At 38.1% G+C, this 13311-nt stretch overlaps 1 protein-coding gene across 6 annotated transcripts in view; it reads right to left on the bottom strand.

Moving 5' to 3' along the window:
- STARD13 (StAR related lipid transfer domain containing 13) overlaps positions 1-13311 on the bottom strand; it is a 508432-nt gene that overhangs the window by 362374 nt on the left and 132747 nt on the right. For 5 of the 6 annotated variants that reach the window (XM_078070466.1, XM_078070463.1, XM_078070464.1 and 2 more), the window contains one exon: positions 8160-8297. In XM_078070466.1, coding sequence (XP_077926592.1) covers positions 8160-8189 — 30 coding nt within the window. In that variant the 5' untranslated portion in view covers positions 8190-8297. Of the gene's footprint in view, positions 1-8159; positions 8298-12091; positions 12616-13311 lie in introns of those variants that run through there. The other variant, XM_078070468.1, reaches the window with a different exon arrangement.

The raw sequence follows: 13311 nt of genomic DNA, 5'->3' as shown, positions 1-13311 counted from the left end.
ACAAGCAGGGGAGTGGGAGAGGGAGAAGCAGGCTTCCCGCAGAGCAGGGAGCCCGATGCGGGGCTCGATCCCAGGACTCCGGGATCATGACCTGAGCCGAAGGCAGACGCTTAACGACTGAGCCACCCAGGCGCCACCTGGCCTGATTTGTTTTTATTTTACTGTGCTACATTGTCAGAATTACCTAACCCCCCCATAGATCTATTCAGGTTAAGCGAGAATCTTTTTAAAAATGCAAATATTCCTGAGAGTGTTAAAGGGCTTTCAGTAATTTACACATTGGTGTGAATTTATTCAATCAAATTGCCTCTCTGCTCACGGTGATTAGCAGCCCACTCACCGCTTGTCTTCCTCGGCAGTAAGGACAGAAATCTAATTTCAAAACAAAGGATTGGAAAGCTGCCTACATGTGGCTACTTCTTAAATTGCCAAGATATTAACATTTTAGCAGCTCAAAAAAGTCATGTCAAGTCTTTCAAGCTCTTTTATTTTGGGGTAGCGAATTCATTGCACTCTTCTGGTAGTGAAACTGCCTCTTGGATTTCCTCCAGTAAAATGATGTAAAAGTAGGAAGCTTTGTGGAAACTTCATTTCTACTTCATGGAGTTAAGAGGTGGGGTGGGACACCAGTTTATGGTCCCATGGTCTTAACTGTGGGAAAGAATATTTCATTTTTGGTTATACGTCTTTGAGGAGGACAGGGAAGATAGACTATGTAAATTAGGCGTCATTGGCCCAGTTCAATAACTCACCCCCGCCACTCACTCTCCAGGAACTCTTGTGTAATTTCTAAAGAAAATGTATTTCAGAACAATGACAATTATGACCAGAAATTCAGTCACTTCCACACTCTGTACATCTTGATAAAGACTTTACTGGATATTTAAAGTCTTTAGGACCCTACTCTGTTGTTTATGGATCAAATCCATTTATAGCACCTAATCGGATCCTGCCTATGAGTTGGGCCATCCCAGTAATCCTGTTTTCCACAGGTCCCTTAATATTACCACATATGCCTAACTCAGAAAGCCACAGAAAACATGATCCTTGATGGCTAAAATGTTCTTAATTCCTGGGTTCCAAGTTCATAACACAGAAAATCAACAGTGGAGAAACCTTGAAAATTTAGGAAATCATTATTCCTCCAAACTTCTTGTAAGAGATGATGTATCAGCAACACGTCTAAGCCCCACATTCAGGCAACTCAACACAATAACAGCAATCCTTACAAAGCTCTACACAGAGTAGGCACTCAGTAAACATTTGCTGACTGACTTGTTCAATTTGCTTTAAAAATCACCGTGAAATGTCGACCCTGTTTTACGTGAAAATGTATTCCTCTAAATACTATCTCACCATAGATATCAAATCATTTTCAGTTACCATCTGGTACATAATTTTGGCACATGCATACATGCTACACAGGTCCGAGGAGTAGAGAATTTATTATAACAGTTGATGCTATTATCCGTTCAAGCCATACAGGAAATGTGTGTAATCAATAAAGGCTATAAAACAAACCAAAATGAAAGCTTTGACTTTTTCAGATACACCATGTTTAAAATACTTCTTAATAATTCAGAGAAAAAACATGTTTGGTTGGTAGCTGCAGTGATTTCATGGGCAGATACATCTAGTCAGGGCTTCAAGAATGCAGTGGCCACATGTGGCTTGTGACTGCATATTTTCAACCGTACAACTCGGCTGTGTGCCTGAAACAGATGTCGGTTTACAGTCATGGCTCTGTGTGTATTAGCTCTGGAAAATATTCTCTAAATCTGCAGGCGACAAAAGGAAGGACTTAAACATTCTAGAATAGTTAGTCATGACTTAATCATGGAACACAAATAAAGAACAGTGTTTTATGCTCTAGGATATTAATTTTTAAAAAAACAATAATGTGTCGTCTCTATTTCACATGCACTGGACCACTGTTTACATACAGATAATCCCTGGGAATTACTACGTCAGCCTGGTGGCCAAAGCAACTCTGCTTCCCTGACAGTTGCTGCTATGAGATGTTTCACAAATTCTTCTTATCCCTTTGACAACACAAAAATCCTCTAAACTTCTCCACTATGGATCCCAAGCAGGAATCCATGTGGTAGTTATGCTGGAAATAACAGCAAGGGAGAAGTAACAAGAGGCAGGAAACCTACCCTCAGCATCACCACTCAAGGCTTCTCCTCTCCCCCATTTCCATAGCTACGTTTCTTCCAGCCAAGATGCAGGATCACGTGCCCAATCTCTAGCCCCGTTCCATCCCAACTCCTAGCCCCCATTTATTTTTTAACTCTTCCTTAGCTCCCAGGAAACTCACTGAACATAAGGCGGCCTTCAAAGAGCAGATAAACATTACTTGAGACCCACCACTTATCTGTGTCTTCTCTCCCTCCAACACTCACTTGGGAAAAATAAAAAAGTACTGATAGGAGGATATTATTTGGAGCCCCTTTGCTCATGATCTCTTTCTTGTAATTTCCAGTAAAAACCCTTAGAAAAACTGTGGAGGGAAGAGTCGTACTTCTACTCATTTCTCATTAGTCAAGGAATAAAAGAAATAATAGTTGAAAGCAAAGAAGGTAACAATGGAAAGAGCAACATGCTGCCCAAATTCTGGTGCTCTCAGAAAAAAAGAAAAGAAAAGAGAGGTAACCAGAACTCTGACCCGGGTGGAAAGATTCTAGGAATTTCTCCTAGATAGAAAGTCTTTGCCCCTTATAACACTTCAATTCTTGTCATCCTAGAACCCATTAACTTTTTATGGTGTGAATGTGTATCCATCTTCCTTTTCATTATTATAATTTTATTTTTTTTTAAGATTTTATTTATTTATTTGGCAGAGAGAGAGAGAGACAGTGAGAGAGGCAACACAAGCAGGGGAATGGGAGAGGGAGAAGCTGGCTTCCCACTGAGCAGGGAGCCCGATGTGGGGCTCAATGTGGGGCTCGATCCCAGAACCCTGGGACCATGACCTGAGCTGAAGGCAGACACTTAATGACTGAGCCACCTAGGGGCCCCCTTCCTTTTCATTATTAAAACCCTGCCACAACATTAGCCTGAATGTGTCTGAGTAGCAATTCCTGCCACTAACCCTGAGCAGAAAGGAGACTCTACAAGCAAGAATAGCTAGAACACACTACAGTCTGAAACATTTTATGAGTGCCCACTATGTTCAGTTACTATGCTAAGCACTTATGTTACTGAGATAAGTGACAATCTGGACTTCAAATTGCTTCAAGTCCAAGGAAAGGGAAGACAAAAACATATACAGATAATAATGTGATAAATGCTAGAAAAACAGGGCCCTTCCTGTAGACTGAGTCTTGAGAACCTAGTCAAGAGAATCAGTGTGAAGATGACAGGGAATTCCAGGTTAAAGGAACAATTGATGCAAACACAAGGAGTGTGAGATGGATCCCAAAGCAGTTTGACGTGGATAGAACACTAGGCGAGAGGCGGAGGAGACAAGAGAGGAGAGACTACAGAAGTTGGCATGGATAAACTGTGAGCAGCTTTGTCCAACATGCCCAGAAATTTGATTTTCTACCAAAGAAAATGTGAAGACATTGAAGGATTTTCCATAGAACAGAGACATAATGAGATTTAATTTCATAAAAGATCACTCTGTTTGCATCTTGTATAATGGATGAGGTGTATTTAACACCAAAGACCAGCTAATAGGCTGCATTTCGGGTGAGAAATACCTGACTCAGAGCAGTGGCATTGGGGACCCAAAGGGGATGAATTAACACATCATTAGACATGTAGACTCGAATGTCACTAGGTGACAGTGACTGTGAGTTTAAGAGAGAAGAACGAAACTAGGGTGACGTGTAGGTTTCTGGCGTGACGTGTAGGTTCCTGGCCTGAATGATGAGCTGACTGAAACTGCCTTTCACTAACACAGGAGAAAATGGCTAGTACACTAAGTATGGGGTGCATTAGAGATGCCAAGACAGCCAGGCAGGCATAAGGGTCTGGGTTCAGGAGGAAAATGGGATGCAGATATAGGTTACAAAGAACAGATCCTATGGAGCTGGCCAGTCCACCCCCCACTGATTTCTTCCATGTCCAGAGTATATCTCCCACATCAATGTCCTGCCCCTTCCACCCACTCACATGTCTGGGAAGCAAACATAAATCAAAATCTGTTCATGAGTCACTGGCTCCAGAAATGTGCCTAATTTGCTCTCTGAAGTTGAGAACAGAGCCAGAACAGCCCCAGATTTTCAACTGGTAACTGTTTGGCCTTGGCTTTCTCTTAAATACCCTTAGCCTTGGCAACCTGGCTGTCTGAATTTATGGCTTGGCCCCTGGACTTTTATTGTTTCTGTCAACCCAGCCTGGACCATCCCCTTAGCCAAGCAGTACCCTGTGCTAGCCCAAGGGACTTTTTAAATAAAAATTAGGACAAAAACATCCTCTTTGGTTGGCATTCACTGTCTCAAGGACTCATAGTTTAGTGTCAGAAGATATCTTTCTGCTAATTAGAAAAGGTGGGCCTTGTGCAGGGCATAGGATCTATATGTGCAGCTCTGATCTGGCTTCGGACTGAGCTATTTGGCTCTTTGGAAGAGTGTCTATGCCCAGTTTAAGTCCTGAACCATTCTTGTGTCTCACTTATACTGCAGCTACCATCAGCAGCTTTTATACTTCACTTTACCCCTAGGCAAGTAATACCTGTGAGGAACAGACATGAATTGTCCTACCAAGGTGTAAGCCCATATTCCCAACTTTGGTCCACCTCTAAAAGTATATAGGAGTTCTGACAAGCAATCAAGGGTTAAACACCTTCATCCTCTACCCTTTGAATAGCACTAGCCCTGGGGGAAACCTGCCATCACTGGGAGAGGTCTTGCCCTCAGTATTTGGCAGCCAAGATCACAATCAAACCTCAGCACTGGTACCTCAGACATGTTCCACAGGACAGTGAACTTTATATATCCAGTATTCTATGGCTGAAATTGGGTTTGGCAGGCTAGCCTAAGAAAATAAGAAAATGATAATAAGTCAGATGAATAAATGTACATTAGGCTGCCACAAACCTGTGTGGAAGGATTTATCTCCTCTCTTTGAAGAAATTAGGCATTGGTGAACTTTCTATCTTATGAAGCCTCTGACTGCATGACAGATTCAGAGGAAAGAGAAGTAAGCTGTGTTTTAGAAAGTATTCCCTAGAATAGGAAACAGCAAGGGAAGTTTCTAGAATACACTGTCCATCCACCTAAAGATTCAGATGTAACAGCAAAAGCAGTTCTTCTGCCAAGCTGACCCCTGCTTGCACGCTCCGTTTATAAGTAAACATCTTAGAAGGAATGCTCATAGACATATTGGTAGTGAAAACAGATAACAGAGAAAGATTTTCAGAGGATATAAAGATCCCTGTATTAACATCTGAGGCTATATAGTCCTCCTCTCCACACTCTGTGTCAGTGAGAATTGACTGAGGACTCAGATTATAATCTTGTTCTGAATGGGCCAAAAAATAAAATACTCCTTAACTTCTTACCTAATAATTCATAAAGTTACCCTATCCTGAATGAGCTAATTTGGAAATAAATTACCTGTCCCAGGATAATTAAGAGCTTATTGTAAAAACAAAGTAACGAGGATGAAGAAACTTAGAAAATCAGCTAAAAAAGGTCCCAAGTGCCTCTTTAATAAATTACATTCCCTTAAAAGGCAATAGGCAATGGAATATAGCATCACACTAAAAATAATGGCTTTCCCCTTTTTAACTTTCATTGTTAATCTTAAAAAAATCAATCGATTTGTAATGAATGTTTCCTTCTTGGGCTGAGGAAGGTTCTGAGGAGAAAGCCTTATATAAAAGTCATTCTTCACCAAAAAAGAAACAAAATCTGGATCACAGTAAATATAATTAAGATGTACTCTATTTTTCTTTTCCTTTTTAGTTAGAAAATAAACCTTACTTTTTAGAGCAGCTTTAGGCTCACAGGAAAACTGACCGGAGGGTACAGAGATTTCCATATATCCCTGCCCCCACACATGCACAGCCTCCCCCACTGCCAACATCTCTGACCAGAGTGTTACATTTGTTCCAGTTGAACCAACACTGACACATCGTTATCACCCAAAGTCCCTAGCTTACTTTAAGTTTCACTCGTAGTGTAAATTTTGTGGATTCTGACAAATATCTAATGACAGGTATCTACCACTGTAGTATCATATGTAATAGTCTCACTGACCTAAAAATCCTCTGTGCTCCATCTATTCATCCTTCCCTCCCCACTAACCCCTGCAACCACTGATCTTTTTACTGTCTCCATAGTTCTGTCTTTTCCAGAAGGTCATGTAGTTTTCGGAATCATACAGTATCTAGCCTTTTCAGATTGGCTTCTTTCACTTAGTAATATTCATCTTTTCTCTTAAAGGCATTATAAAACTTCCCCAAAGCCATGTATGTTGATATGGCAAAGTGAGAAAAAGTATGAAGGCTCACACTCAAGTACTAATTTTGCCACTTCGAGCAAGTGACTTACCTTTAATAGGCCTTGGTTTTCTCATCTGTAAAATCAGGAAAACATTAATACCTATCCCACTAACTTTATGATGTTGTTGTGAAGGTCAGGTTTCTTTTCTTAAAAATGAAGGAGTGCATGGGTGGTGTAGTTGGTTTGAGCATCCAACTCTTGGTTTTGGCTCAGGTCTGATCTTGGGGTCATGAGATAGAGCCATGCATCAGGCTTCATGCTCAGCATGGAGTCTGCTTGGGTTTCTCTCTCCCTCTCCCCTTCCATACTCCCCACCTCTCAGTGTGTGTGTGTGTCCGTGTGTGTGTGCGCACGCACACTCTCTCTCTCTTTCTAAAATAAATAAATAAATCTTTAAAAAAAGGAGGTACTAATGTCTATGTTGTAGAGTCCTTGTATGAATTAAATAGGTAATGTGTGTGAAGAGCTTAGCACCATGCCTAGAACATACTGCATATTTAATAATGGTAGCTGCCATGCTATTTTTATTTTAATGCATGCTAAATACTTTTTATTTGACCCTCTAAAACTATTCTCTGCTTTTTACCATCTTGCCTTGTGGGGCACAATTGCTAAATTGAATATACCTCCCTCTGGATTTCCTGATGAGGTCAACCAACGGGAGGTCTCAGAGGAGGTTAGAAGTTGGGAGGGAGAGAGATGGGTCTTTACTCCCTGTGCCTTTTTTCTGTCATACTGTAGTTTGGTTGTGGCTGCATTCCCCCTTGAAGGACAAAAATATTGCTGGGCAACCATCTTAGAGTTGGCTTCCCTTAACCCTGACCATCCCTATATAAGAAATGTCTTAAATTATCCCTTGAGGTAATTTAGGAAGTTTCTGTTGTTTTTTGTCAGGAAGACACATAATGTTTGCCCTTCATATTTATTGGCACAATTATTATTGTTTTTTTAACATTGTAAAGCAGCCAAGGGATCGTAAAATCAAGAACCATATGCAACTGTACAAAATCTTGCAAGTTATTATTGACATCCTTCTATATCCAACACTGGTCAGAATTTATGAAGATGTACTTTTAGATTCAATTTAAAAAGCGGAAAAAATTACAGAGATTTGGGAAAAAGATATAAAAATTGTAAAATATCTATAAGAAAGGCTGGTCAATTTTTCCTCATTAAAAATATACCAAAAAGTACAACAACAACAAATCGCTGGGTATTATTTAGCTTTGTAGCACAAAGGTAATTACTTAAAGTGCAGTTAATGTTTGTAGCTGATGTTTCCCAGATGTGTCCCCCAATGTAATACTTCATTTCTGGAACCATGGTGGGATATGGACCATCCCAATAGGGAAGACTTTTATAATAATAGTTCAAGGAGATTTTCAATTGCAGCAAGAATTTTCACTAATAATGAAGGAATTAATTGAAGTGCAAATAATCCTCTGCTATGGTTCTACGTTTGACAATGAACTAACCATTTTGCCTTAGCAAAATCACTGCCTGCATTTTTTTCCCAATTTTATAAATATTAATTATATTATATATATTTATTACAAATCATGTTAAAATGAAAAACAGGTCAACCTTAGTGCTGAGTTTAAAACAAAAAAGTAATAGAGAATGTGCAAATGTGGTGTTGACTTTACTGCGTGAATGGGACATGACACTCCACCCAGAATATTCTGTAATAAAGCTACTTACTTTAGGTTTTGGTCGAGCTCCAGTTGACATCTGGTTTGGCAGACCATCAAGATTCTGGATGTTTCCAGTTTTATTTCTACAAATTCCTTTCCTCTGACGATTTTTTTTTTAAAGCTTAGTCTTCAGATTTATAGAATTCTGTAGAAAGAAATTTTAAGCAGGTTATTTTTCACATACAAAGAATTATTCTTAGGCAGTAATTCATCTCAATTAGTCAATAAAAATACATGTTTTGAAAATTAACATAAACTGTGGAATATTCCCCTATATTAATAATTTTTCCAAAGACATTTATGATTAGGCTCAGTGAGATCAGCCTAGTTAAGCCTAAGAACTTTTTGTGAATGAATGTAAATTTATAAATTAAAATTACTTTTAATCTACCAAGGTAAAATATAGTACTACATTGGCATCTCATAAAACTTTCTAAAATTCAAAACCAAAGGTGTCTTTAAAATGGAAATAATAAGATGTGGCTCATACAGAGCCACATTATTCTTATAGGCTTTAAGATCTCAGTTTATATATTTTGTTAAGTAGGGAAAAAATTATAAATTTATATTTCTGAGGGTTAGCTATAGAATTAAAATTACTAAAAACATATTAGCATAAAGAGAATCCTAAACTTTGTAGATACAGTAAAAGTCCTTTTCTAGAATGTTGGATAAATCCTCACTGAATTGGAGTAATTAAGTTTGTCTTGATTAATTCTTCCCACTGCTTGGAAGTCTTCCACATCTCTCTACGTCCAAGTTACTTATACAAGTTACCTAGCAGCCTCTAGTGCAAAGTTCTATCCTGGTCTATTTCTTCTGGAACAAGTATCAAGTTCTACAGAAGTAGGGAAGGTTAGAAATGTGAATTTTTCATTTAACTAAAATTTTACTCATTGATCATCAGGTTGTTTGCGGGCAGGGTGAATAAAAGATCTGGAACAAACAAATTTTATTGAATTGTATATGAATGTAGCACTGCCAAATACTAACTATATAACCTTGAACTTAATTTCCTCAAATCTTAATTTGTTCACCTATAAAACAATACTTTCTGACATTTATTGAACACTTCTTTGTGCCTGGCATATTTGACCAATGGAATGTAAGTCCATAGGAACCTGCCAAGTCTGAGTGGAATCATTAAATGTGAAGCTTGGAAATTACATTTTTCTTACTCTTGATGCCGCAGCTCTCCTGTGGTGAAAAGAAGTGACTATGATGATGAGAATAATAGTGATATGGTGATGATAATGGTAGATAACATATGTTTGACAGGCACTGTTACATGTTTTATATATTTACCTTTTAAAAACAATCCCGATTTGTTCTTTACACTAGAAGCTTACTAACTCAAAAATATGTCCTAGAAGGGTTTGAGGAAATAGAAGAGTGTGTACACACTTCTGCCCTTGAGAAAAGGCCACGAGGAAGCTAATGGGGCCATGTCTTACTTCAAGTATACACTGACTTTTAAACATATGACTTATTAAATTTCAAAAAAAGCAGCTTTAGACAACAAATAAGACTACAATGAACTGGCAGCCACGGGGGCTGACAATGCAGTGCGTTGGCATTGGGTTGACCAATGAGCACTACGCTCTTCTGATTACTGCTAATGTCTATCTCTGCCACTAGTGTAGACAATTTGACGGATGCCTAGAGGAACAACTCCCTGTGGGCTCATTTGTAAAATGAGGATGGTGCTGGCACCTATTTCAATAGGCTGCAGTGTACTGCGTGAAAGCCCCTGTAAGTACTGCTGGTGTCGCTGTTTTTACAACTCAGCAGGTGGGGACAGTCTTCTCCTTCAGGAAGTTAGGGACTGTATCTTCTTCAGGAAAAAAATGACATTCGCTGACAGAATATTAAATATAAGATCCCGTGTGTGATACTTTCACATATATTACTTCGCTTTCTTCTTCCCAGCCATTCTGTGAGGTGAGTCTTGCTGTTTCATTTCATAAAACAATTGCTAAAGAGAATGAGTTCTCGATGAGGCTCACATGGCAAATGAGAGCACTTAGCTCTCTTGATTCTCCTCAGAGATTTCTCAACTCCCCTGGATTTCTCTTTGTATCCTTGCCCAGCCCCATCCCCACGCCCTCTTCTGTCTAAATACCATCATAAGCTCTCGCTCATCTGGTTAACAGGCCTGGGCTTCTCTTAGCCCTGTGGATGATGGATACCTGCAGAGATTAGGAAATGAGGCTGAAACTGTAGGAAGGAATTGACCATAACAACCCAGCAGCTTTCTAGAGCTCCCATGGCAAAGGCAGGGCCACTTACAGCACTTTTTGAATGCATGCTAAGGCACTTGATATTTTTGGCACTGTTATAAGTAATACCTTTTCGTAAGATTTACATTTTGTATGTTCTGTAATTGGTACATAAAAATTCAATTGATTTTTCTTAATTGATGTTGTGTCCATAAATATATGTAAGGTTTTTAATTAATGTTATATACTTGGGGGTGTTGTCTTTGTACTCTTATATATGGGACTAATAATACTTTTGTTTCCTTCCTATTCCTTTTACTTTTCTTTCTTTTATTTTCATTATTACTAGGCTAGGACCTCTAATCAGTGCTGATTAGAGGAGGTAAAAGATATATTGATCTTATTTCTGATTTTAAGGAGAATGCTTCCAACACTTCTCCATTTAAGTGTGATGCTGACTGTATATGGTTTTTGTTTTTGTGTTAATCAGGCAGTTTCTTTCTTTTGATAAAAAATTTTTAAATGAAAAGATATTGAATTTTACTGAATGTATTTCCTCCATCTATTAAGATAATCACATTTTTCTTCTTTAATCTCTTAAGTTATAAATCATATTAATCTTGTATTAAGCCAACCATGCATTCCTATATTATATCATCAAAGTAACTTTCAAGTCTTTAAAGACTATTTATCATAATGAATCTTGGAATTCATCAAATTCCCTTTAGATAATTGGACATATCAATCAACTACACTAAGAGATTTACAATTTTTTTATTTTTTTTATTTTTTATTTTTTTTAAAGATTTTATTTATTCATTTATTTGAGAGAGTGAGAGAGAGAGAGCACATGAGAGGGGGGAAGGTCAGAGGGAGAAGCAGACTCCCTGCCGAGCAGGGAGCCCGATGCGGGACTCGATCCCGGGACTCCAGGATCATGACCTGAGCTGAAGGCAGTCGTTTAACCAACTGAGCCACCCAGGCGCCCGGATATTTACAATTTTTTTAAAAGATTTTATTTATTTATTTGACACAGAGAGAGCACAAGCAGAGGGGAGTGGCAGGCAGAGGGAGAAGGAAAAGCAGGCTCCTCCCTGAGCAGGGAGCCTGATGTGGGACTCGATCCTAGGACCCTGGGATCATGACCCAAGCCGAAGGCAGACGCTTAACTGACTGAGCCACCCAAGGGCCCCGATATTTACAATTATTAAACCATCCTTACATGCATGACATCAACTGTGCTTGGTTGTGATAAGCAATTCCTTTTAATCTTACTCAGTTTGGTTAGCTGCTGTTTTCTTTAGCATTTTTACATTCATATTCATTTTTGTCCTCTGTCAAGCTTTTGTATCAAGATGTTAGTTTCATAAAATAAACATGGAAGCTATACATCTTTATAAATGAGGTTCAGAAAATTTATATTGCATGAGAACTATCCATTCTTTGAAAATTTCAAAGGACTCACAGGCCTTTTGAGAACTTGTTTAATTTATCCCATTGGTTTTGGTCTATTCTGGTATGTGACTCCTGAATGAATTTTGACAATATATATTTTAATATAACATTATCTATTACAAAGTCTTTCAAATTTATTAGTAGACCTATGTACACTCTTGTACTTTTAAAATAATATTGTATCTGATATTATAGCCTTCTTGTTCCGAATTTTATTTCTGTTATTTAGTGGAAAGAGCCTAGTATTTAGGTTAGACAGACTCACCACTAAGGCAGACAAGTCAATTCACTTGTTAGATCTCAGCTTAATCACCACCGCCTCTGGGAAACCTTGCATCACTCCTGGGAGAGGTTTCTGTGGATTTCTGTACTTCCTCTATCAAAACATTTGTTTCACAGTATAATTGTTTGTTTAATGGGCAGCTTCAAAGTTAAACTGTAAGCTCTACGAGAGTAACGACAAGGTATGTCTAGTTTACCACCACACACCTAGCACAGTGTCTGAAACAGAATGAACACTCAGTAAATCTTTGTTTGAACGAACAAGTTAATTGTTTCCATGTTTTACTCTGCCTGTCTCTTCCATAAGACCACAAGTTTTAATTGCCTTTTATAGCTACCATACCAAAAGAGCAGAAGAGTGATTAAAAATGCCAGCTCTGGAGCTCGAGTGCAGGGTTCAAAGCTAGGCTCTGCCATTCACTAGCTGTGTGACTATGAACAAATTACTTCACTTCTCTGTACTTCAGATGCCTCTCTGTAAAACTAGAAATAATAATGCTGGACTGTAGGGAGTTTATATATGCCTGGTACACAGTAAATGATGAATTAATGATAGCTATTATTATGTTAGTACATGACAAGTAAATGAATGGATAAAAGAATAATGAACCTATGAAAATAGAGAAAATAATGATATTATTTGCTCTGCTCTGGGTGTTCTGAGGATCAAGTGACAGGAATTTTAAGTAATGAAAACCATTTGAAGTATTTTATTAGAACCATTACAAATGGGAAGCCCCAGTGGCCACAAGAAAGAGAACTGTTTTCTTCTTTGAAAAAAATGACAAGGCTAGAGAAATATTTAATAAGGTTTTGTTCCTATTTGGAGCAAAAAAATTGGAATATTTTTCTTAAATTGGATTTTTTCTTTTATATCTTAGTCTCTACAATACAACTAGGTTATTTCAAAGTTTAATTTAATGTTTTTATAACTATGAAATACCTGAATAAAATTTTTTCTTCAGACTTGATAGCTCTTTTGGAAATAATTTCTGATTTTCCAAATTTTTTTTTTCCCCTAGGTCTTTTTATCCATTACTTACTTTTTACAGTTCATACGTTATTCAAATAATGCCTCTTTATTTGTTTTTCTCCTGGACAAAGAAATTTTAAAATGCTATCCCTATAGTCATTCTCAAAGGTTGCCATGTGTAAATATTAGCCCTAGAGTATTAGACTTCACTGATGTAATAATAATTGAAT

The sequence above is a fragment of the Halichoerus grypus genome, chromosome 4, assembly GCF_964656455.1.
Source record: "Halichoerus grypus chromosome 4, mHalGry1.hap1.1, whole genome shotgun sequence".
NCBI lineage: Eukaryota > Metazoa > Chordata > Mammalia > Carnivora > Phocidae > Halichoerus > Halichoerus grypus.
Note: the sequence above shows the minus strand (reverse complement) of the source record. Positions and strands in the feature narration are given on the sequence as shown.